Source organism: Cardiocondyla obscurior, linkage group LG08 (genome assembly GCF_019399895.1).
Source record: "Cardiocondyla obscurior isolate alpha-2009 linkage group LG08, Cobs3.1, whole genome shotgun sequence".
Classification (NCBI taxonomy): domain Eukaryota; kingdom Metazoa; phylum Arthropoda; class Insecta; order Hymenoptera; family Formicidae; genus Cardiocondyla; species Cardiocondyla obscurior.
In genome coordinates this window covers 1,598,514-1,621,656 of record NC_091871.1, presented here as the reverse complement: position 1 = coordinate 1,621,656, position 23,143 = coordinate 1,598,514, and the positions used below count along the sequence as shown (strand labels likewise).

General features: G+C 41.8%; 3 protein-coding genes and 1 long non-coding RNA gene across 6 annotated transcripts in view; 2 read left to right on the top strand and 2 right to left on the bottom strand.

The window, feature by feature from the left end:
* LOC139104946 (uncharacterized) overlaps positions 1 to 1,030 on the top strand; it is a 50,002-nt gene extending 48,972 nt beyond the window's left edge. For both annotated transcript variants that reach the window (XM_070660745.1, XM_070660744.1), the window contains exon 7: positions 34 to 1,030. In XM_070660745.1, the coding sequence (XP_070516846.1) occupies positions 34 to 136 (103 nt within the window). In that variant the 3' untranslated portion in view covers positions 137 to 1,030. The remainder of the gene's footprint in view (positions 1 to 33) is intronic.
* On the bottom strand, positions 1,016 to 18,561 carry LOC139104941 (proteoglycan 4). 2 transcript variants are annotated; one of them, XM_070660736.1, is made up of 4 exons: positions 18,233 to 18,561; positions 10,902 to 10,981; positions 10,020 to 10,113; positions 1,016 to 5,107 (listed from the first exon to the last, which is right to left on the bottom strand). In XM_070660736.1, exons 2-4 carry the CDS (start codon positions 10,972 to 10,974, stop codon positions 1,942 to 1,944), a joined length of 3,333 nt encoding a protein of 1,110 aa, XP_070516837.1. In that variant the 5' UTR covers positions 10,975 to 10,981; positions 18,233 to 18,561; the 3' UTR covers positions 1,016 to 1,941. The 2 variants fall into 2 exon arrangements, with proteins under 2 accessions (XP_070516837.1, XP_070516838.1); XM_070660737.1 differs by lacking the exon at positions 18,233 to 18,561 and adding an exon at positions 12,255 to 12,681.
* Positions 6,977 to 10,011, bottom strand: LOC139104796 (uncharacterized). The gene has a single exon (XM_070660507.1). It carries the CDS (start codon positions 9,848 to 9,850, stop codon positions 6,977 to 6,979), a length of 2,874 nt encoding a protein of 957 aa, XP_070516608.1. The 5' UTR covers positions 9,851 to 10,011.
* LOC139104970 (uncharacterized) lies at positions 13,694 to 16,455 on the top strand. Its single transcript, XR_011546107.1, has 3 exons — positions 13,694 to 14,203; positions 14,494 to 15,120; positions 15,374 to 16,455. It is a non-coding gene; the product is annotated as an uncharacterized lncRNA (long non-coding RNA).
* Positions 18,562 to 23,143: the final 4,582 nt, after the last annotated feature.

The following is a 23,143-nucleotide window of genomic DNA, read 5'->3' as shown; positions in this document are numbered from 1 at the left end:
TTCACAAAATTTACCATTTTCTCCATCCAACAGGTATGCTTCCAGCGACAATGGCGATGATGATACCGATGATGTTGGGTCGTCGAAAAAGAGATCTGAGACTGATGGAACACGAGCCGAGCAACGATCTGCGTAGGCTCACGAAGGAATATAACGTTCAATTAAGAAGACCATTAGGACCGTAGAAATTAACATAGCCGAATTCGTTCGAGGAACTCGTTAGGGTGGCGAACGATTGTAAACGCAGCACACGCGTGCGAATTACGTTGAGACGCAGGATAAAACATTGCGGGTCCTAGAATAGAAGTGGTTTCGCGCCAGCTGCCACTGTTTGCGTAATTAGGATTTTTTTTTTCTTAAATTGGATCGTATTAATTCAATTGCATGTTAATTCATGTAAAGTCAGGCGACTATATTTCGTAAACCATTTTGCATTTTGCGAGATTGCGTTATATTAATCAGTTAGGCTATAAACAGCGTATTAATGCTGAATACGTATTTGAATAATCAATGTATCCCTATTCGTACAAACAGGTGTATAAAGCACGATCGATTTAGCGTCACCTGTTGCTGTTATAGTGGTCGCCGGATAAAGCGCGAAGTTAAGGGTCGTCCTAATTGCGATAAAAAGGAAAAAAAAACAAATCTATTTCTGAGCGCTACTTTGTTACTTCTTCGTCGCTTTGGATTACTGTGTTCAAATTCATTTCGTTTTTTTTTTCTCATTGTTCACAAAAACAATTAGTTGCCTATATTTTACGTTCGACCAAAACGTCGTCGGCGGATGTAAAATTTCAATCTATCTTGCAACGCGATAGACGCGTTTTGTTCAACAAATTAAATCACGTGTCGTAAATGGTCGAACTCGCGCTCGTTTACGACCCTGTGGTTAAAGCGTTACAGGCCGTTCGGAAGGTTTCTTGCCTCCTAGACGTACGAAGTAAACTCTCCGCTTCAGAGACCGATGCCGCGTGAAAAAAAAAAAAAAAAAAAAAAAAAATACAGGCGTCCACGTTCTCCAATATTTATTCACATAGCGCATGTCAGGGTATTACATAGAGAGTTTGCATACTTATCTATTTATTTATTTATTCGTCCAGCTCGTTTTATTTATTAAGTTATATAGCGTACTTCGCAGTATAAGCTGCTTAGCAATCGGCTTCACCACACGTCTTCGCTCGCTCACGAGCGAGAGGGTAAAAGAGCAGCGCGCATATACCAAACTATTGTAGAAAGAATCTTAAAAAAAAAAAAAACTTTCTATAAAGGTCCGATCTATCTTGCGTGTGGAAGTGAAAAAGAGAGATAGAGAGAAAGGAAAAAAGAGAGAGAAAGAGTGAAAAATCTCTTGAAACCCCTCACCAATCCCGCGGTTATTTCGATCGTCCTGATTTCGGTAAAGTATCCCTGGAATGCATCTTATCACGTTACATACATCGCGTGTCGAGATGCATTCCGCGCACGTTTATCAGAACCCGAAGACTAAAGATTAAGACACTTGTATTATTTGAGTGAGGTTGCTTTTGAACAATGTGTTGAAATCATGTTGATTGAAACCGTCGTCGATTATTCATCCCCTCGCACAAGTATCGAGAATAATCTTGTAAAGAAATACACGTTTCTTATTCGCGATTCCGTAAAGACGACGCCGTGATCGTAACAGTAGTCCACGCTCCCCATCATCGTTTTGGCTTTCTAGGTGAAAGGACGATCGCGCATTATGTCGCGTTACAAATTGACCGCGGGGGAGTCGGTTTTTTTATTTTTTTTTTATTTTCGCATTCGCCGACTACCGTTACCCGGGACTACGGTCGCCGGTTACGTGGCTCGTTGCCGTTATCTACCGCGTGTCTGCCATATTACGCCATGAAATTGAAAATCGTCACGCGACGCAAGAACTTCCGTCATTGCCTCTCCCAGATATTTTCTTCTTCCACCCGATCATTCCTCGCCGTTGATTCTTTTTTGCACGTGCCCAAGATACCGCGCGAAGCCCTCGCTGGCGTGTTTCAAAATCGTCAGACCTAATCTAAACTTGATCTCGGCAACTTTCTTTACAAAATTCAAGAGGCTGAAGCCCTCCGCGGGCTTCGTCGTCGAACTGTCGAACCACTCGACGGTCGTCACTTCGGGCGTTTTTGAGTCCGCGGGATGCGTGATATTCTTATCAGAATTTTCCGAAGGGTCACTGGCACCGCCGTCGTTCGCTTTTTCAACGATCGTGGAAATTACTGGGATCTGCGTCGTGTCTTCCATATGTTCCACAAAAGGTTTTGAGGTGACTATTTTTGTATGAGCTTCTTCTTTTCTCTTATGCCCTTCGAGATCATCCACTTCGTTGTTGTCAATGCTGCCTCGTTTGTGCGGCTTACCGCCACCCGGCAGAGCCGAATCGATAATGTCCAAAATTTCATTGCTCAAATCTTCTTCCTTCTCTATTTCCTCGCGCTCTTCTTCCAGCTCGCGCTTTGATGGTATTATCTGTATTACTGATTCCCGTTTTGATCTCGATCTTCGACCCTCGGGCTCATTAACGTCGCGCTTGATTCTCAAGGATCGCGGTCCGTGCTCAACGGCAACTGCGGTCGGCGTTATCTCTATCTCCTCGTATCCATCGTCCGGTCGGGCAGTTGACGCTGCCAGATGGCCGTAACTGTGCAAAGCGGCTGCGTTCGGGAAATCAAAGTTACCCTGCGCAACGTCTCTTTCGAATTGAGTCTGTCCAACCTCCGTGGACATGTGGCTAACTCCTTTAATGTTTTCTACCGGCAAATTTGACACTTTAACATCGAACGGATACTCCTTGGGCACGTTGCCAACGACGAATTGTCGATTCGCCGCCGAACTCGTTCCGACTTCCGCCGGCTGATCCGGACGCTTGCGGTCGTAATAAACCGGAGTGGTCTGCGCTTCAGGGTATCGAAAGTCTGTATTTCGATACTTTACCGCGGACTGAGTGTTCTCCGCTGTTTTATAAATGGGAGACGTCGACACCGAAGGATATCTCGAATCTGCTTTTTTCGTCGTTTGTGCGTTGTACGGGCCGTCGTAATTCTGATAATGATAGTAGTTGTTGTTGTAGCTGTCTTTCTCTGCCGGATATTTATTCTCGTAGTTATTCGTCATACCCTGAAATACCTTGGACAGCATTTCCTCCTCGCTCTGTCCGTAATTACCGCCGTATTCGTCCACATTGTATTTATAATTCGGCTCTACGTCGTAGTTTCTGCGGGAGATCGTACCGCCGAAGGGATACAAGAAGTACGACGCGAGACCGAGGCCCAAACCTACTAAAGACATAACGCCGAAGCTTGGCATCACTTCGCGACTCAGAAAGTTGTAAATCTGAGTGCTGATCCCTTTCTGCGGCTGCTTCTTCTTGGTTTTCGTTGAATTCGTCGCGATCTTCGTCTCGGGTTCGATCTTCGATTCTTGAATCTCGTTATCCACGTAAGAATCATTAACACTTTCGCTCGTTTCTACAGGAACCATTGCGACCGTCGTACTTGGCCGCGAGGTCGGCCTAGGCTTGCGCCTGCGAGTTTTATTTTTCTTCCTCTTCGAGTTGTGCCTCGGACGTTTCGTGGTTGTCGCTGGCGTGTCGGTTGTTGACGTCGCCGCTTCCGTTTGCGTTTCAACGTTAATTCTGGTCAGTTCCGGATTAAAATCGAATTTCAGATCTATTTTAGAATTGTTTAGATCGTCCGTGTCTTTCATCACGATCTCGTCCATTTTATTCTTGTCGACCTTTTCAATCTTCAAGATCGGCGCGTTTACTTTGATCGGCTCTATCTCGATATGCGTGGTCTCGTCCACGGGCTTCTTCAGCTGGACTTTTAAAATGTTGTTCGGTTTCGTGTCGTTTGGCTTCGATTTCACCGGTATCTCCACAAGATCTGCGTTAAATAAATTCGAGCTGAACGTGGTACTGTCGCTTAAGGTGGTCGTGATGGTAGTTGGAAGTGCAGTGGTCTTCTGAGTATCCATAAGCACCGATGCTTTTATTTTCGTAACGAACATTGGCCGCTCGGTGTTCTCCTGCTTGTTCTGCGGAGTCGTAATTATCGGAACTGGTTTGAAAGTCACTTTTTCGATCTTTCCCGTTGACGCGGTAGTCTCGTTCTTCTTCGCTGTCTCAGATTTGACCGTGGTTTTCCTCATCGGCTTCGGTCTAGTCGGCTTCGACGTCTGCTGCGACTGGTTCGGCTTCGCCGTCGTCGTCTTCGTCGTCGACGGTTTAGACTGCGAAGTCGTTCTCGGCGTGGTGACTTTCGGTTTAGAAGAAGTTCGCGGTGGTTGAGACTTCTTCGTGGTGAGAACGGTCGTCAACGTCGCTGTTCCATCGCTCGTCGTCGTGGTGCTGGTTGTCGTCGTGCGAATCACTTTCAACGTCGTGCTCGACGACTCTGTTTTTCCCAAATCTGAAGTAATTTTTTCCGGTTTCGAAGTGGTCGTCGTGGTCTTCTTGACTGTCGTGGAAGTCGGTTTTTTCGTGATCACGGTCACTTTTTCGGTGGTTATTACGGGAGTCAACTGCGACGTGCTCTTCTCCGTGATTTTTTCAGGCTGCGGTAGAGTCTCCATTTTTTCGGCTGTCGAGCTCGGTCTCACTGTCAGCCGTACCTCCGTCTGGAACGGCTGCTGCGTCTTCATCTTCTCGACCTCGGCGCTCTTCGCGGTCGTGGTCGGCGGATTTAGCAAAATCCAAGTCGAGATACCACCTGTGGTCGTCGGATTTTTGTAAGCGGTAATTAATCTCGTCGTACTCATCTCCCGCTCGAGCTCTTCCTCCGTCATCGCCATCGCTTGACCCGGGTGACTTGCCTCGAAGTAGCTGAATTTAGAATTGATCGGTCGGCCGTAACTCACGCCTACGGGCTCCAAATTGATCTCCGAGCTAACATCTCTTATCAATGGAGGCGTGTTCTTGTCAAGCGATTTCGGTGTGGTCGACGCGCCGTGCTCGGCCTTGATGAGCTCGTTGCTATTCACCTTGATGACACCATCCGGATTTGTAACGTTGAGCAGTTGAGTAGCGACGGTTCTCAGAGATTGATCCATGTACTGCAGATCCTTCAAATCACGGTGGGTGTTGTTTACTTGTTTGCTGAAATAAAATTTTATCATTAGATTTTTTTGTGGAATTGCGTAAAACAGACACCAATTCGCTTGTTTAAAAACTTAATTAGAATAAATTTACATAATCTGGTTGGTGGTGTCCGTTTCACATTGTTAACAGTCATAACCCTCTCTACTGAGGAGTAATAAAATAATAAATTTAAATTTATTATTATATCATACTGTGATATAATATAAATCATAATTTCTATTTAATTATATATTTAAAAAATAAGTCACACGCATATTTTTTCATTTTCTTTTCCTCATGATTTTCTTTGTTATTTCTCGCAAATAGATTTTATCAATATCTTTTTGTGAATAATGTTTATAGAAACCTTACGTACGAATGGTTGTTAAAAAATATGCAGATGGCTGAATAAATAATAGGAATAAAAATACCTAACGATTATATGTTACTGAACATTATTCTTACCTTTTTTGTACAATAATTAAGGCGTGATTTTCGTAATAAAAGTTTGGTACCACTATCAAGCACCAAATTAAATAGAAAATAAGAAAGTAATAAAGTTCAAACAAAACCATATAATGTAACAAAAATTACTAATTAATATTTTTTGAATAATAATTTTTTTTATAAGGAACTTTATATTTTTTTTATGGCGATAACGAAATAGGACATGAAGGAATAAAGGTGCAGAGGTAAGTACACATATTTTTTTAATAATACACAAAAATATTTAAAAAAAAAATTATATGACCGTGTAATGAAATATTAACCTTCTGTTTTGAATGTTTTATTAACATTACATTTGTTGGCACAAATACTGTTAATGCCCTGAAATGCTGCAAAGTTAAATTTAATTACGTTAAAACACCAGTACAGCGAGAAACGCTTATTCCGGAGATTCTGCAGTCTAGTACAGAAGAAAGAAAATAATCTCTAAACAGACCAAACATTGTAATATTGTACCGCGTAATTCTTCAAGCATTTGAATAAGTATAATTCTAATTAACAAATTATTCCTTCCCTCATCAGTTTTACTGCACAATAAAAATCCTGTAATTTATATCAAATTTTCTAGTTAAATAAAATTGTAAACAGAATAATTCTTCGAAAGGTAAAATGTTAAGACGTTATGATCAGAAGCATTTTTTTTTTAATACTATATAAAAAATTTATAGTTATGCAATACCATAAAAAAAAAGCGCAAAGTTATCTTTAAGCTACACATTAACGTGATAATAATAAATAATAAGAATAAATATTAACATAACGTGCATTAGCTACTGCTATTATTACTTTAGCTATTAATTACTATTAATATAGTTACGTAATAAAATATTAAATTAATACAGTTTCACTATCGGCCTATTCGTGTAAATATAAAAATAATTAATACTTTCCTACGATGCTATTTTTGGCATAAAAGTAAAGCTATTAAAACGTTATACAAAAATATATTGCGATATAAGCACTTTAATTGCTTAACACAAATTATATTGATAAAGGACGGATGTGAAAAGCTATTAATTGTTATATTTATTTATGAATAGTTATATAAAATTGTTTCATCCACCTAGACAGCGAACTTTATCGTCAATGAATGAAAAATGCCGTAGCATTATCCCGCATTATCATTATATGCGCCACATCAGCGTGTCCACGTAACGTTTTAAAGCAAACCTAATCGTCTAGCTACTTATCTCTCTATACTTTTCTGCTAACCACGCATCATTTTCAATCCAGTACGAATAATCATTGTAACGACCTTACAAGTTCTACCCTATTAAAGTAACTTTAAAGGAAGGAGCGCACTTGCTTCATGCAAGCTTCATGGCTTTTCTCACTTATCCGAAGAACATTAAGCGTCATAGGATCGATTGAAAACGCGATTCATCTTCTGCGCTTCCTACGTTTGCTCTTCCATTCATTCAGACGATCGTACTTGTATACGGCTTGCCTTACGAACTCTCCGAAATTCGGCGCGAGACTCGCCTTTTCGTCGGAACGGCCGAACTCGAGTACGCTCGGTATCGCCCAAGGGAAGACGATTGCGGCCACGCCGAGCATGCCGGCTGCCATCGCGGCGAACGGTGCCGCGGCGAGGCTGAAGAAGCCATAACTTAATGGATTCATAAAAGAGAAGTACGTGAAAACCGAAGCTATAGATTTTAGCACGCCGCCGGGCGAGAAATCGTCGTCGTCGTCGTCGTCGTCGTCGTTGGACAACGATCCCGAGGAACCCGAAGAACCTGACGAGCCCGAAGAGGCTGAAGACGGACTAGCAACGCTCGACAAACTGCCGGGGTTAACGGCGATACTGGGTAGGCTAGAGAGACTCGGCAGCTGCAAGGAACCAGGCACCAAACCGTTGTTAGCCTGACCCTTTATCGGGCCGGGTTGAACTAAGTACGCGGGCAATTCCGGAGGATCTACGGAGCCGAGACCACCGGCAGCTGGTGGATCGACAGCGGAACCGTCGACCGCCTGTCCGGCGGGGATCGCCGTCACCTCCGTTTCCGGTAACGGAACGTCCGGGCCAGACACGCTAATCTGAGTGCCCTGAAATACTTCTAAGGTCGACTGTCCCGAGGATTGTGCAGCATCTAAAATTTCGTCAGGATTCTTCTGGGTATCGTAATAATTTTGTTGATCCGGCCGCGGCGATTCGAGCGGGATGGAATCGTACAATCCAGTCGATACGGTTACGTAACTGTTAAATGAATCTTCGTGAGACAGATCGGTAAACGTTTCAGCGTATTTTTCGCTTTCGCTTGCGCTCCCGTAGGTCTGCGTCGCTAGTGAAACTTGCTGATCTTCCGTCGACACGCCACTCGGCGTGTATACGTTCGTATTCGAAACGTGAGAATTGACAATTATGTTTAAATCGGTGCACCCTTCCTTGCTTTGAATCGTATTGTTCACGCGTGTATAAGTGTTTATCAAGATCGTCGGGCAGTTCGTATTCGTGTGAGTCGAAGAGGAATTAGTCTCCTCTTTCGAGGGCGCTTTAACTTCATCCTTCGGAGAAGTAAACGTTAAATGAACGTTGGGTCGCTGTGCCAAAGAATCTGAAAAACTTGAAGAAGCTGCTTGATTAGCGACTGGCGCGTCTATTTCTGGCGTCTTCAATTCTGTCACGGTAACATTCGGCTTTTTCGAGCCATTGTTCAAGATATGTACGACTGTATTCTGAGTCACATGCGTCAGGGGATTATAAACCGTCTTATTGCGCAACGACGCCACGTCGGACCACGAAGGGGAATAAGCAGCGGAGGAACTTGAAGACCCTGGCACGTATTCGGGGACCAAACCTGAGTTCGGCCACTTAATGGGAGAGTTTTCGTAAAGGCCTATTTTCTCGACATCTTGCGGAGTATCCTGAAGAACGACGGCCTCGTAATTATCGTGAACGCTTAACGGGCGATTTGGTTCTAAATTCTCGTAAACCAACTCGAGGACTGGCTTAGCAGGCTTATCGTTGTGATCGATGAACTGCGTGCTGTTTTGAATAATCGTCGGTACCTTCAGCCAATGGATGATCTTCTTCACGCTGGAGTCGAGAATCGGATCCGCGTGATCGAAATAATTGTTCGCCGACAGGATCGGCGTTCCATCGGCATCCGAAAGACCGGACTCGTGACTTGAATCCTCCAGCGACGAAGTGTATTTATTATAATTATATAAATCTTCGATGTTCTGCAGCGCTTCGTTAGGCCAGTTTTTCAAGTACGCTTGAGACGGCACGGTCGTATCGTTATACTCTTCTATTTTATTCCCGCCGCTGGCTGCCTGACTCGGCGACTTCTGGGCGGACGAAGAATGACCATTCTTCGTCGGTCTAGACGTCGCGCGATTGTTTGAACCGACAGGCTTCTTCGCAGGTGTTCGCGCGAAATGATTTTTTCCCGGCTGTTTTAGTTCAACGCCGATCGAACCGGTATCGTTGCTGTTCTTCAATTTTATATTTAACGCGGCGTTGCTCGTGTTCTGTCGACTCGAAGGCACGAACTGATGGCGGAGTTTGACAAAGTTTCTATGGGACGTGACTGCGTTCTTAGGGAACGCAGATGGTCGATGGCGATTAACATCCTCGGATTTCGGAATCAAGACCGTCTTCGTACCGTGTGCCGATTTTTCTGAATTATTCAAACCGCCGCGCGAGTCGCCGTCAACGTGGCGAGAAGAATCAGCGGTGACGCTCGACTTCAAACTCCCGTGCGAAATCAAAGCCGAGTCTTTATTTTTGCGAATTAAATTACGATTTAAAATTAAATTATGATTAGAATTTAAGTGAATAGAACGAGCAGCAGCGTCTGCTTGAGGATTATCCCGAGCATTCGCCTTTGCCGTTGGTGGAAAAGATTTATCAGCGCCTCGTTCTAATTTCCAACGTGACGTCTCACCACGAATACCATTATTCGCGACTGAATCAAATCTACTCGTGCCCGGCCTTCGACGATTTTCTACCGCGACGGAAATGTCGTCGTTCGTTCTCTCCAGACCAAACACGCGAGTTGCCAAATAATCATTTCCCGTCGAGTACGAATATCTCCTTTGATTCACGACCACCGATTCGGAATTGTCATTAAAAATCGCTCCGGGCTTCGGTCTCTCTAAACTCCCGGGACTAATTTTTGCGGAGTAATTCGCGCGAACGGATTTTAAACTGGGCCTGGATCTTGTCCGGCTCATCCTATCGTTCTGAACTAATTCAGACCTACCTAATATATCTGTACTTGAGAAATATGAAGGTGCATTTATCATTCTAAGTTCGGGCGCCGTCCAGGCGTCGCTTTTAGAGCGACGACCGCTGAACGTGCGCGCCGAAGGATTCAAAGCAAAATTGACCGTGTTACGGTCGCTCGATGAGTCGCTGTTATCGCGGAAACGTGTAACATACAACTTTCTATTATTTCCGGAAGCCCCCGTATACCTGCTATCGTCTCGAGCAATGTCGTGCGACTTGCTCGAAACTTGGATGCCTGTCCATCCCGCGTCGTTCTCTATCGTTTTCGTGTGGTCCACACCTGAAAGAATAAAAAAAAAAAGGTCTTACATTGCGAAGAAGTTTTAAACGACGTTTGACCGCAAGAGTTTTTTTTTCTGTTTCGATCAAAACGAACAAGGTCTTATTAAAATAATTTATTAAATATAACGTTAAATTGTTATTTTGCCGCAACACGCGAAAGTTTCTCAATGCCTTAAATTCGATCGGCTCAAGTTAAACACTTCCGTCTTAAGAAATTCGGTATTGCGAGGAAAGATAATATAAGGGTGGTAACTTCGGCGCACGAGAAACAGCGGCGTAATTGCGGCCTTACAAAGAAGGCAAGTTGTTATCCGACACGCTACAACAATTGATGCTATTGAGCAATTACGCGATTGATGCCCCGTATGCGTTTTCTCCGTAATTGGAACATTGAACGTGAATTCAATCCTTTTGAAGAATGAAGAAACGAACGACTCGTTACCACGCAGAACGAGAGAAATGCAATTGAGCGTCATTGTTGCAAACGCAAAGCCGGTGGATCGTATCTACTAATCGCCAATCATTATTCGATCGTGCCCCGGCCGACGTAATTAAGATATACGAAATGATAACAGATCTGCAATTGAATAAGCACAGTTCGCCGGCTGCAATTGCATCGCGAGGGGAGCATTAATTTCGCATTGAGAAAATCGCTTCCTGCCGCCAGCTTGTCACATCGCACGGTTTCATTGCTAAATAATCATTCCGTTGCACCAATCACTTCCGAACGTGCCGCAACTTGAAACGAATATCGCCGGTGTTAGGATTCTCCCGCGGGATACCCACCATTCTGAGGCCTAGAGTCCCCCGATCCAGCCACCAGCAGGACCACCACGATCTTCAGCAGCTGCATCCGCATTTTCGCACTGGAACAGAAAGTCACAAGAATAATTTCAGAAAAAAAAAAAAACATTTATTTATTTATTTTTATTCTTATTTTATTTTATTTTTTAAGTCGAGAAGAAACTTCGTTAAATTTATTTGCAAGCGCCGTGACTGCGTTGTTAAAGATGCACGAGGAATTAATAAAAATGAGGTAGGAGACGAGACGAGATTTGCGGAGATAGAGGCCGTCCTCGACACGATGACCTACACTCAAACGCCGAACCTGATCTCGAACAGCAATCTAGATCTCGTATCGTCTCGCCGAAGAGAGCCAGTTGACGGAAAAGAGAGCTTCCTTAAATAAATTAAAGAAAAAACGATCTTGCGCGACCGCGAGAGACGCGATTGCGCGAGGAAAAAGAAAAAAGCAGTCGGAAGCAGGTGGATCAAACGCGCGGAAGTCGTAGGTTTTAATTTTACGACCGGCAAAACTGCGACGCGCTTGCGTTAATATTTATGAGGACAGACACGCATCAACTGCATTGCAAAAATTTGTATCTGCACCGTGCACTTAGGTTTCGACAGCTGTTCTTACGTTAATTCGGCGACGCGCAATAATGTAATAACGATAATGCTTTCATTAATATTAGTAACATTAGATTGCGTAATAATATAAGAGACGTAAGAAAGAACAAAAAGAAAGTAACTTCCTCCTTCAAATATTGTTTCGTATAACTAAATTTGGCAGTCAAAACAGTCTAAAGACTTAAAATGCATCGCTTATGGTCGGCGCGGTGACGCAACTGCCGAGACAGTTGACTCCGAAATTCTTCGCAAAACGCGCGGCATGAATTTCTGATCGGCCGATTGCTCAACTAAGGTCTCGATCGAAAGCATATTCGTATTCGATGCTCATTTCCGATTGTTCCAATCGCCCATGCGTGCAGAATGCGAACAGTACCATTACCTTGCCATTGACGTAAGTTAAGCGTTCATCTGCGCAATGAAATTTATAGAATTTTCCTCGTTACATTCACAATGCAGATGAGAACCTTCTCAAAACTCATATTTAACGTATTTAACTCGCATCCCGTTCCTTTAAATGTAATTATATATATTATATATATATTCTAACTAATTTTTTGATTAATTAAGTTAACTATGAATAATTGATTTAATCTATCGAATATCGCGACGAATCTATTATACTTTCAGACTCGCGATACATTAGATTACTGTCTGATTAATATTGGATATAATATGATGTAATTGATTCAATATCTGTAGTACATTTTTATATTGTGAGCAACTAACCTCAAAAACGTTAGTCTAATGATGAGACATGTTGACACTGATCGCACTAATTTTTAACTAAGAAGAGTGGCGAAAAATGCAGTTCCTTATATACGAATCCGTGTACGCAACCAGCGCACCAATCAAAGCATCGGATTCGAAGCAACTAGTGACTGCTCTGTTCCGCGACATCTATCCATTACAGATTCACGATACATTGATTTTAACATTTGGATAATATTTTACATAACGTTTTATAACGCGTTAAATTGCATAGCAATTGAGACGTACAAAGTTGTTGAAGCGTTCGCGTACTTGGTGTGAACGGCGCATGTGCGAGCCATTGCGCCGCTGCGCTGCACTGAGCAGCGATCATGTTCCCCTCAGTCCCCAACCAGCCTTCAACCTAGTAGGACGTATGAAAGACGTGTCGGAAATTATACGTATTTAATAAACGCAAGTGCAGCCTTAGACGCAAACCACCTTTTCCCATCCAAGATCTGCATGCGGAGAGTATCTATCATCACATTACCTTTCTTTAAAGTAAGTTAAATTCTCATTTATACGCGACTACATTCTGTTCGGTGGCGCCAGCTGTATACGCGTTCGCGCGGTGTTCGGATTATTTCGCTCTGCGCACGATGAACGGCGCCACTAATTCATATTAGAACTATCAGTGCTCGCAAATTCGCTTTTCCAATTACTGATTATTACGGTAGATCATTTGTGAAGCGAGAATAAGTATAATAACCTACCACGTGCAGTTTTAAATCGTTATATATTCGACCTATACATTTCTTTAGTTTGGTAATATATTTAGTTCATATTACAAAGTATTTCTTTCACTGTACTGTCTTGTAGAAATATCTATTTAACCAAATTTTATTCTATGTCTGTCTAGATGAAAATCCGGAGCAGCCAGCATATCTTTGTCGTCGATATTGTCTCGTTGGGCTGCCTCGGAAGTGACGTTACAGTAACGGGCAAGAAATGTTAGATAATATTTGTGAACAATATTCGTGAATGACTTTGGTACGGAGGAAAAATCCAGCCCGATATTCCGGTCATTGTGAGAAGAGGAGGACGAAGAGGAGGAGAAGGAGAAGGAGGAGGTGAAGGAGAAGACCCAGAAAGTGCATCGTCTTCGTCGGAGCATTCCTGAGGTAAGGATTAATCTTTACTCTTGCATAAAATTGTGTGCTATTAATCGTGAGATTAACCGGTGCGTAGTAATCGAGCGACGGAGAGGTCGGTGGTAAGGACGGCGCACGTGCTCGCGCTGCGTACATTCCTCGCGCTGCGTACGTGTCCTCGAGCGGTGTATGTGTTCTCGTACGACGTCGAGCGTCTCTCGCGCTGCGTACGTGTCCTTGAATCGTGTATGTGTTCTCGTACGACGTCGAACGTCTCTCGCGCTGCGTACGTGTCCTTGAGTCGTGTATGTGTCTCGTACGACGTCGAGCGTCTCTCGCGCTGCGTACGTGTCCTTGAGTCGTGTATGTGTTCTCGTACGACGTCGAGCGTCTCTCGCGCTGCGTACGTATCCTTGAGCGGTGTATGTGTTCTCGTACGACGTCGAGCGTCTCTCGCGCTGCGTACGTGTCCTTGAGCGGTGTATGTGTTCTCGTACGACGTCGAGCGTCTCTCGCGCTGCGTACGTATCCTTGAGCGGTGTATGTGTTCTCGTACGACATAGAGCGTTTCTCGCGCGCTGCTTACGTTGCTGGCCGGTCGAACGCTCTTCAACATAGCGTAGGTCAGAACGCGTCGTAATATAGCTTACATTTACTGATAGCTAGTTGTTATCTGACGCGACTAACTAAAATTGTTTTTTTATGTTCCAGATAAAACTCGAAAGGAAAGTCAATGTATCATTGCTGCCAATATTTAAGAAGGACGGCCTGGCTTGATACTCTGAGAGGAGGAGGAGGCCTTAGGAAGGCATCCTGCTTCAGCAGAGCATCCCTGGGGTGAGAATTATTTTTATTTGTATAAAATTAACATTTCTTATTTATTTAGCGTGATAATTTTGTCAGTCTGATATAAATTAAAAATAATAAAGTCTAATAAGTATTAGTAGAATACGTTTTAAATTTTAGAAAGACTTAATCGCTTCAAAACTTGTTCGAACAATAAATAATTTTGTTTCTAATTGTTGAACTGAAAAACTAAGAAGCACGTATACTTTATTAAATAATTTTTGACAATAATTTCTGCAATACTTCTACAATTTAATTTTTTTTTTATTTGTGTGTTTCAGGATTGCTGTAACTCTGCTGCTGCGCATCGATCAACAGTTAGTTGCATGACTTTCTTTTACTAACCCATCATAGGGAATCTATTCTATTGATAAAAAATAATATAAATACCGCTGTATAAAATAAAATAATCCTGTCCCACATTGCGTAAATAAAATTAAAATATAAAATAATGCTAATAAAAAAATTTGCGTTACTCATGATAAGTTTCAGGTATTTTGCAGGCATTTGTCAGGGCATTATTTTGGTTTTGACTAACTATATTTAATTTTTCATGTCCTTAATACATTATATTTTACTTTGACACATTACGTTTTTAAAAGTTTTGTTTTGTTTCAAGAAAAATCCAAGGGAGATGTTCAGCTATCGTCGTCGTTGATTAATCGTTTAAACGAACCACGGTCGGGGTTCGTCGTTTCGCGAATATCGAACAAGTATACGGGCGATCGAGACTTTTTATACATTTTTAAACCGAGAGTTTCGTGCCAGGGTCGCGCGAATAAATTCAGTGCACAAAACGAACGGGCGCGCATCCGCGAATTTCGCGAGTGACCCATGCATGAGATCTGAGTTCTGAGAGGAGGAGCAGGTCCTGGATGGATATCAAGCTTCAGCGGAGCAACTTTAAGGTAAGAATCATTCTTTATTTGCAAAAACTTAACAGATTTGCAAGATCACTTTAATATCAAAATAATAAAGTTTACTAATTATTAAAGAAAAGAAATTTAAAGTTCTAAAAAAAATGTAATCTGTTTGAAATTTTGTTGAAGCAATAAAATTTTGATTTTACTTGAAAAATTTATTAGAGACGCGTTAATTTTTTTCTACTTTGGACATTATTTAAATGCCTCTACATTTAATTTTTATTTTTGTTTGTTACAGGATTATCCGAGCTATAACTCCGCTGCTGCGCATCGACCGGTGAGTCGCATGATTTTTTTTATAATGCGAGTCGCATATACGATAGACTTGTCTGAAATTCCACATCGAAACACGATTACAACGAAAGATCTTCAATAGGTTTTGTTCGACAGAAAATAGTTTAATTATTCTAGGGATTTAACAAATAAAAACCGATAGAGATAGTAAACTTTAAACCATGATATATAAATATCTTTTCCTTTTTTTTTTTTTTTTTCTACGACAAATACCTTCCTCTTTTTAAACTCCGATATTTTATTTCTTTGGGTGGGAATTATTTGATTAAACTCTTAAGATGAAGACAAAAAATATAATAAAAATAATAAAATACTGTAATACATAATAACATAAAACAATATGATTTACAAAGCTATAGCGCAGTGTTTTACTTTATAAGTTGCGGTTATTCCAAGCTCGTTAAATAATAGCGCCGTACCACATATAAGAAGCTAACAAATACCCGTCGAATGTCAGAAAATTATTAAACAGTTCACGTTGCTTTCGTGTGCGGCTAGGCTTCGTTGCATTAACTTCAACCTCGGCTCGAAAAAGCGCCATAATTTCAACATTAACGTCTACCGCAGATGGAATTCCTGAACAAACTTGCCGGATTGTCACGCGGAGGTTTACTTTTACCGTTGTATTTTTTCATTTTCATATTCGTGTCCGCTAACGGTACTAAAGCGGGCGTCGATCTTCTTCAGGCGTCCGTATGTGACGCCGCCGCGCGTCATGCATCTCGCCGAGGAGCCCGGCAAGACATTATTCCATCGGTAGAATAGCCGTAGAAACCGACGCGTGAATTCTACAAGCCGACCGCGTACCGTTAACCATTTGAATGTTTCTTCACGAACCAGAAAAACCGCTCGCGGGCGAGAGTCTGTTTTAAACAATTTTACAGAGGCGCTCGTAACTTCGAATGAGTTGAGTGACATGTTTATCGAGCATGAAATTAAAGTTATTACAGTTATTAATTGTTCTATTACGAACAAACGTCGCGTAAGATATCTATTAGACTCTTCGAAAATAAATTATTTTAATTGTAATCGGGTGCAATTTGTTTCGGTAAAATCGATAGAGTTTATCTTTTTAATGAAAAGAACCGTTGTGCGCAATGATAATAATAATTATTATTTATGTTCTTTTTCTTTTTTTTTTTCTTCTTTTTTTTTTTATTTACGCACTGACTATTTCTAGTGGCGAGCACGGTAGCGATTTTCCGTAACGTTCTAGTAAAGACATACCTAAATGCACTTCCAGAAAAATCTAACTATTCTTCCCAATCAGATTCAACTCATTTGATAACTAATTTTATTAACTAAAAACAAATTAAACATATACGGACAAATAAAAAAAAAAAGATTACGGTTCGAATAGTATCAATCTCTAAGCCGATTTTGGCGGCCAATAAAAGGAATTATCGAAGATTATTCGTGACATTCCCGCGATCGTTGCAAGAACAAGATCCCCGTTTCCGGAACGCTGAACGTCAGCGGAAAAGATCGCGCGGCAATAAAGACACGCTATTTAACAAACAGATTTGTGCTCCGGCGAGCGTCTGTCGTCGCCAGAATTAGATCGCGGCGGATAAGAAACGAGATGAGGCATGAAAAATGCCTGGTACTCAATCGTTTAGATTTAGATCATCGCATCAATTCCGGACGCGATGCAGTCGTTTTTCGCGCAAAAGCGCTTCTCGGTGGTCGCCGATTCAACGGATCTGACTTAACCCACATTAATAACAATACCGATCGCTACTTCGTTATCACGGTGAACGCGGCGGCTAATTTCTTAATGAGAAACAGCTTTATTGAAGCGTGAAAGATTTAATAATTAAATAAAACAGAGTAAGAGAGACGAAAAAAACTAAAACGTTACGTTTTTTTTTTTTTTTAATTAAATAAAATTAACGAGCTTTAAAATTTTTGTTATTATTATTAAAGATGTTGTTTTCGATGATTAACGTTTGATTTGGTAAAAATGGGTCGTCATCCTAATTCAGGTGTCCATTTTCGAATCTCTTTTGGAGCGTGGCGTATAAATTCCATAAGTGCTCCCATTATCTTTAATCGTTTAATGAAACAATGTAGTAAGACGTCCGTATAACACGATTCAACAAGTGTAACGTAACGTAATGATGCAAAGAAAAAAAAAGAAAAACGATAGAAACCAGAAAAAAGATCGGCGGACTCTTTACGAGGAAGTAGCCGTGAGTTGCGGTGCTATGAAATAGATACAGGTGTAATTTATCAGCACTATCGCAGTCCGAAGACGCACGCGGTGCTGATTTTTGCGTTAGTTACATTATCCCATTTGCATTTCTCAATAAGACGATGTTCTCGCACATTTATTAAGATTTACAACCGTTATGTAATATATTATAAATGCGGAATCCATAATTGATTACAAAGTCGAAAGAGTCCCGTTAGTTTTGTCATGTCACTTTTACATCCAATTTAAATAATGTCGCTTTGGCTAGACGTAGATATTTATTCAAATAACTGCAACAAAATGTAATTAATGCTTTCCCAAAAGAAAGAAAAAAAAAAAACGTTATTCAAAGATGAAACTCTGATCAATTTGATTGAAACTTCTATTAAAGATATTGCAAATATCAAACTACATTTTTATTTATATTTTCTGCACATTTCTGCATCACATTCTTATTTACGTTTTTTTTCTAAAAGAGAAAGAATAATTAATTTTTTGTTCTACGTACAACGGCGTTTAAAATAATTATATACTTGCGAAAATAAAATGTTAATCAATAAATCAAGTATAAAACCCAAATATCGAATAAAATCAAATCAAAGGTCTTACCTAAAATCTCAATGAACTTGATGAAGCATCGAGTCACTTCAAAATTAATCGCCGCACACACCCGAGGGTCGCGACTTTAACCACGCACCACTGAACCCGCGCGAATTTTTCCGATCCTTCGACGGTCACAAAACAGGACCAAAAAAAATTAAAAAAAAAAATACTACCAGAAAATTACGAACTCGGATACTTAGAATAGACTCCGTTTATTAAACTGGGCGCCGCGAAACTCGTGTAAAGTGATAAAAAGCGAACCGACGTCGCGCGAACGAAGTAGGCTGAAACGAAGAAGAGTATCGGGAAACGTGTGTCGACTACCCGGACGATCTTTCGACAATGGTGCACGGCTGACTGGCTGTCCGGCAAGTCGCGCTGGCCTGCCCAGGTTGGCGACGGCCGCGGAAAGTTCTTGGGGGGCCGCGGAAGAGGGTAACGTGAGGAGGCGAGCCGAACGAAGGTGGAGCGCACCTGGCCGGCGCGCGCGGGCCTTAGGACCCGTTATACCTGACGGTGTTGCGAGATCCGCCCGGGTTGAACAACCTTCACTCGTCGCCCGCCGTCGGCAGATATGAGCGCGTATGCTAAGCGAGAGAGGCTCCTTCCGCCGCCGCATCGGCGATCGATGCCCGAAGTGGGTGAACTTGACGTACGGTGCACGGCGATGATACGGTATCTCTTGAAAGCGGTACCCCGCATCCGGGAGGGGGACGGGGAGGGCTCGGGATTCAATTAGTTTTCTGCGAGATAGATCGAATCGGAATGCATCCCGGGACGGATGCTCGAAGAAAGAACGCTTGAGCATGCATCCAGCCGCGTTGCACGTAAAGTCGAACGTATAAAAAAGGATTCGATGATCATTTTCTTGTAATTTTAATTAGGCTTAATCGATCCTAACGGTGTAAAGTAATAGAAAGTATATCTGTGAATAATAATTGTGTAATAATAGTAATAATAATAGTAAATTGAGAAATAGATCAATGTCATAAGTATAGAATGAGAGTCACATGTGAGGACGTTACCGTTTCTAGGCTCATTATTTTGAAAAAAAAATAGGGTAATCGTGAAAACTAGTAAATGACGAGATAATTTAAATAAATCGGGCGTAACATATTAGTTAGCGGTGAGACGGCAATATCGAAGTAGATCAGGAAGTCGACATTTGTATAATATTATATCAGGAAGAAAAGTGAATAGCCGAACTTTCACGAGTGTGGATGCTGATATCGTCGATATCAGCATCTGTGCGCGCCCGTGAAAGTTATAATATTCATTTCGTTGTTACGGTGCAATAAATATCGCAGCGCTCCAAATAGAATACGCAGAATGTAACAGTAAAGCGCATACGCGTCGGCTCGAAGATGTTCATTCATAATTTAACGTTCAGCCGAAATTTGAAGAAAACTTTTGTCGCAAGCCGAAACGAAACAAGCCCTAAACTGCGCGACGGTGTCGATTGACGTCAATTCTACGCGATCTCAATAACGATTCTAATTATATAAATAAAAAAAAAAGATCTAGATCAAATTGAATACTCTCGGTGTGCAAGTTGAAGAAAGAACTGCACGGGACTTGAATTAAACCGCGCTGTTAAAAATCGAGGAAAATGTAAAATTACTGTTAGCCAGCAACGTTGTAGCCTTTGGTCGAATCCGTCACGTGCTTCCTGCACGCGTTCTGAGTTCTGACAGCATGATGAAGGGTTCGCGCCGCTGATGATGAGGCGATACGCGATACTAGCCTACGGTTAATTCAGGAAGCCGACGGTTTTTCCGAAATGCGCCGGAATGCGAGCGGGTACCGGCCACGAAGAGGGCCGCATTCCAAATGACGGATAAGCGAGACCCGCGGTCTCACTTATTCCTAGCGAGGAACGAAGCGCGACCCGAGAAATGAGATTCAGGAATTCGTCGACGCGCGGGGGAAGGAAAAAAAAAAAAGCGACACCGCGGATGGCTTCTCGATTAACCGAGGCGCCGTGGGTTTGTTCTAATTACACCGGTGATTCGCTAGTATGTGCCAGTGATCCACTTGTCGCGTCATATCGCGGACGATTCCCGACGTTCGCGGAAAAAGCAATCGCTTCCGTCGTAGCGGCTTCGGAAAAAAATTACGTAACACGCGGCGCTCGTGATTACACGAGCGGGATGCTTCTTCGTAATAACGACAAAAAAATAAGGAAAAAAATTGCGAGAACGCGTTATCTCGGTGAACGAGGATACGCTAAATTACGAGCTTAAGTGGTTCAACCGCCATATGCGCTTTCGAAGTGGAATAATAAACGGAGAAAGGACAAGTCATGGTATTTAGTGGCAAAAGAGCTGCTCGTAAATCTCATTTTTTTCATTTACTTTTAACGCCAACTCCACGATTGTAATGATTCCGAAAGTAATTTCGATCAGAAAAATGCCCATTGACGGTTCGGAACTGTGCTCGTCATCGCGAACGATTTGTCCCACGCGAAGAAAGGGATTAAGATAAATTCTCGGCTAAATTAATCCGCACCAAGAAAGGAAAATTAATTTTAGAACCGACTTATTGAATAAAAAACAAAAAAAATTGAAAATTTCTTCACGTCTAAGCTATTTTAACAATTCGCTAATTTCGTTTCCTTCTAAATGAACGAATTAAATTTCCGGAACGCCCCAAAGACAAAGGGCCTCGATAAGCCCAGAGAAAGAAACCGATCGCGAACCGAACGAGGAAGGTGCGCGATAACCGAACGCGTCGGGTCGGCTGTCCCAGAATCATCCTCCGCCGCCTCGGATCTTATGTGGGACATAGCGGCACTTCTTGCGGGCTTAGATATCTTCGCCGACCGACGGCAAGTGCAGTCGCGTCGACGTCATCGCCGGGAAACGATTTCTGAATTAATTTCCACGTGATTGCGTACCTCAGCGCGCCGAGTTCGTTCCCTCCCGAAACGGAAAATGCGGACCGTGCCGCCGGTCAATGGCGAATCACGCACGTTAATACGAATTATAAATAGTGAACGATTTGATTCACCGCCTTCTCGGACGTTTGATAAATGAATCCTGCAGCTCTTCTTACGCGATGAATTACCGAACGAGCGGCGAGGCGTTGAGAAGTAGCGAGATAATCACGCGGTAATTAAAATTTATAATAAAACGATAACGTCTCGAATTTCTTTCGGAAATTCTCCCTTTTTTTTTTGGACGATTGCGTAATGAGCAATTAATTACAATTGAAAGGTGACTTCGAGATCACGTCCGAGTATTATATATTGCCAATTTCTTATAAATTAACTTCCTAGTGCGTAGAAAAACAAATGGGAATTGATTATTCCTTTCGCTTTCCTTTCCCGCAAAATGCCGCGGAGGCATCTAGCGATTATATTGAATCGAAATCATCATTCGATTACGTTTTTCTTGTCGACGCGGAGGGCCGAGGATGAATCGCCTTTGCGCTTTTAGATGATTTCTCGTCCAAGCGCATTCGTCATATGACCACGTTCTTAATTAAGATGTCCGATTAACTGGCGCAAAAAAAAAAAAAAAAACTAGGAATAACGATAAATTACGGTACGATCTCGCGATTTGTTTTGTATTTCCCGTGGAAAATCGTCCGTAACGCTTTAATAACCATTCGACAGTTCCGGACGGGGCACGTTATTATCGTTATTTAAAATAATAACTGTCCTTTGGACGCGTCATTGTCTCTGAATAGTAATGACTACCTTATAAATTATATTGCTTCTCGATGTTTTTTTACCACGGCTTTAATGTTTCGCTCTTCCATTTCCCGGCACGCAATTTCATTTCTCTTTGTCGCTCGAGCGCCGACTGTCGTTTCTGCTTCAATTGCACTGCAAAATATGATCATTAACCGAATCTTCACTTGAATTTTTTTGTTTATTTCTTTCCCACGATAAATCGCTGTCCGTGGATTATCAATAGTCAATCTGAAAGTTGAATTTACCATTGATTGCGAGCCGCAGGTGGCAAGATTAGAAGATGCTCTGATTTAACCGTTGTCAGACTTTGATTTATAAACTAGACAATTATTTTCTTCTCGTTAAATATTTTTTTTTAGAAATCTGTCTAGAAGATGAATAAAAGATTTCGGTGTGCAATCAATTTTTCTTTTTAAATATTAATTCTTTTTATCGCCGTTTCAAATTTTACATTTCTTTCTACAAATTAATGTAATGCCCATTATCGCTGGTTGGCACTGGATTATTTTTTATTAATTAAAATTAATTAATTTGCAAATATTTTAGACAGATATATATCTGTATATTATTTCGCTTAATTAGTTTTAAAATATACATGATAATGTCTACACGATTACTATTCAGTCATGAATTATACATAAATTTTCGTTAATTTATTTAACATAAAGGAATGCGCGTGTGCGCGAAGCCCGTAAAATATAGATTTTTTTATATTTTTTTATTATCGACATGCTGTTGATTCGGTTAATGATTATTCGTGCATTACACTTGGCAATTTTAATTACTTTCGGCGTTAATTGCAAAATGCATGAGTTACTCGGCGTAATTGTCGCGCAACTAATCTGACGACGCTGCGACGTGCAGACACTTAGAACTATCGCGAGTCACATTATCATCCCGTTGATGTCATGCCGAACTAATAAGGGGCCGTGCGTCCCTGCGAGCGAGAAAAAGGACGTGGCGTACCGTCGTTCATTCCGCAAGAGCGCGCCGTCGGAATTTCCGATTACGATAAGCGCCGATTCCGTGCGGGAAGACGCTGCAAAGATCGCAGATACAAATCGTAGATGCGCCGCGAGATAAGATAACAGCGTCGATTTATTATATTGATATTTATACACGTCGCGATTAGTTAGACTTTTAACATAAGGATTGAAGAAATGGGAGAGCTTTCGCGATTTTCTATTCTAAACGGCTCGTTAACGTGACTTTGACGTTCA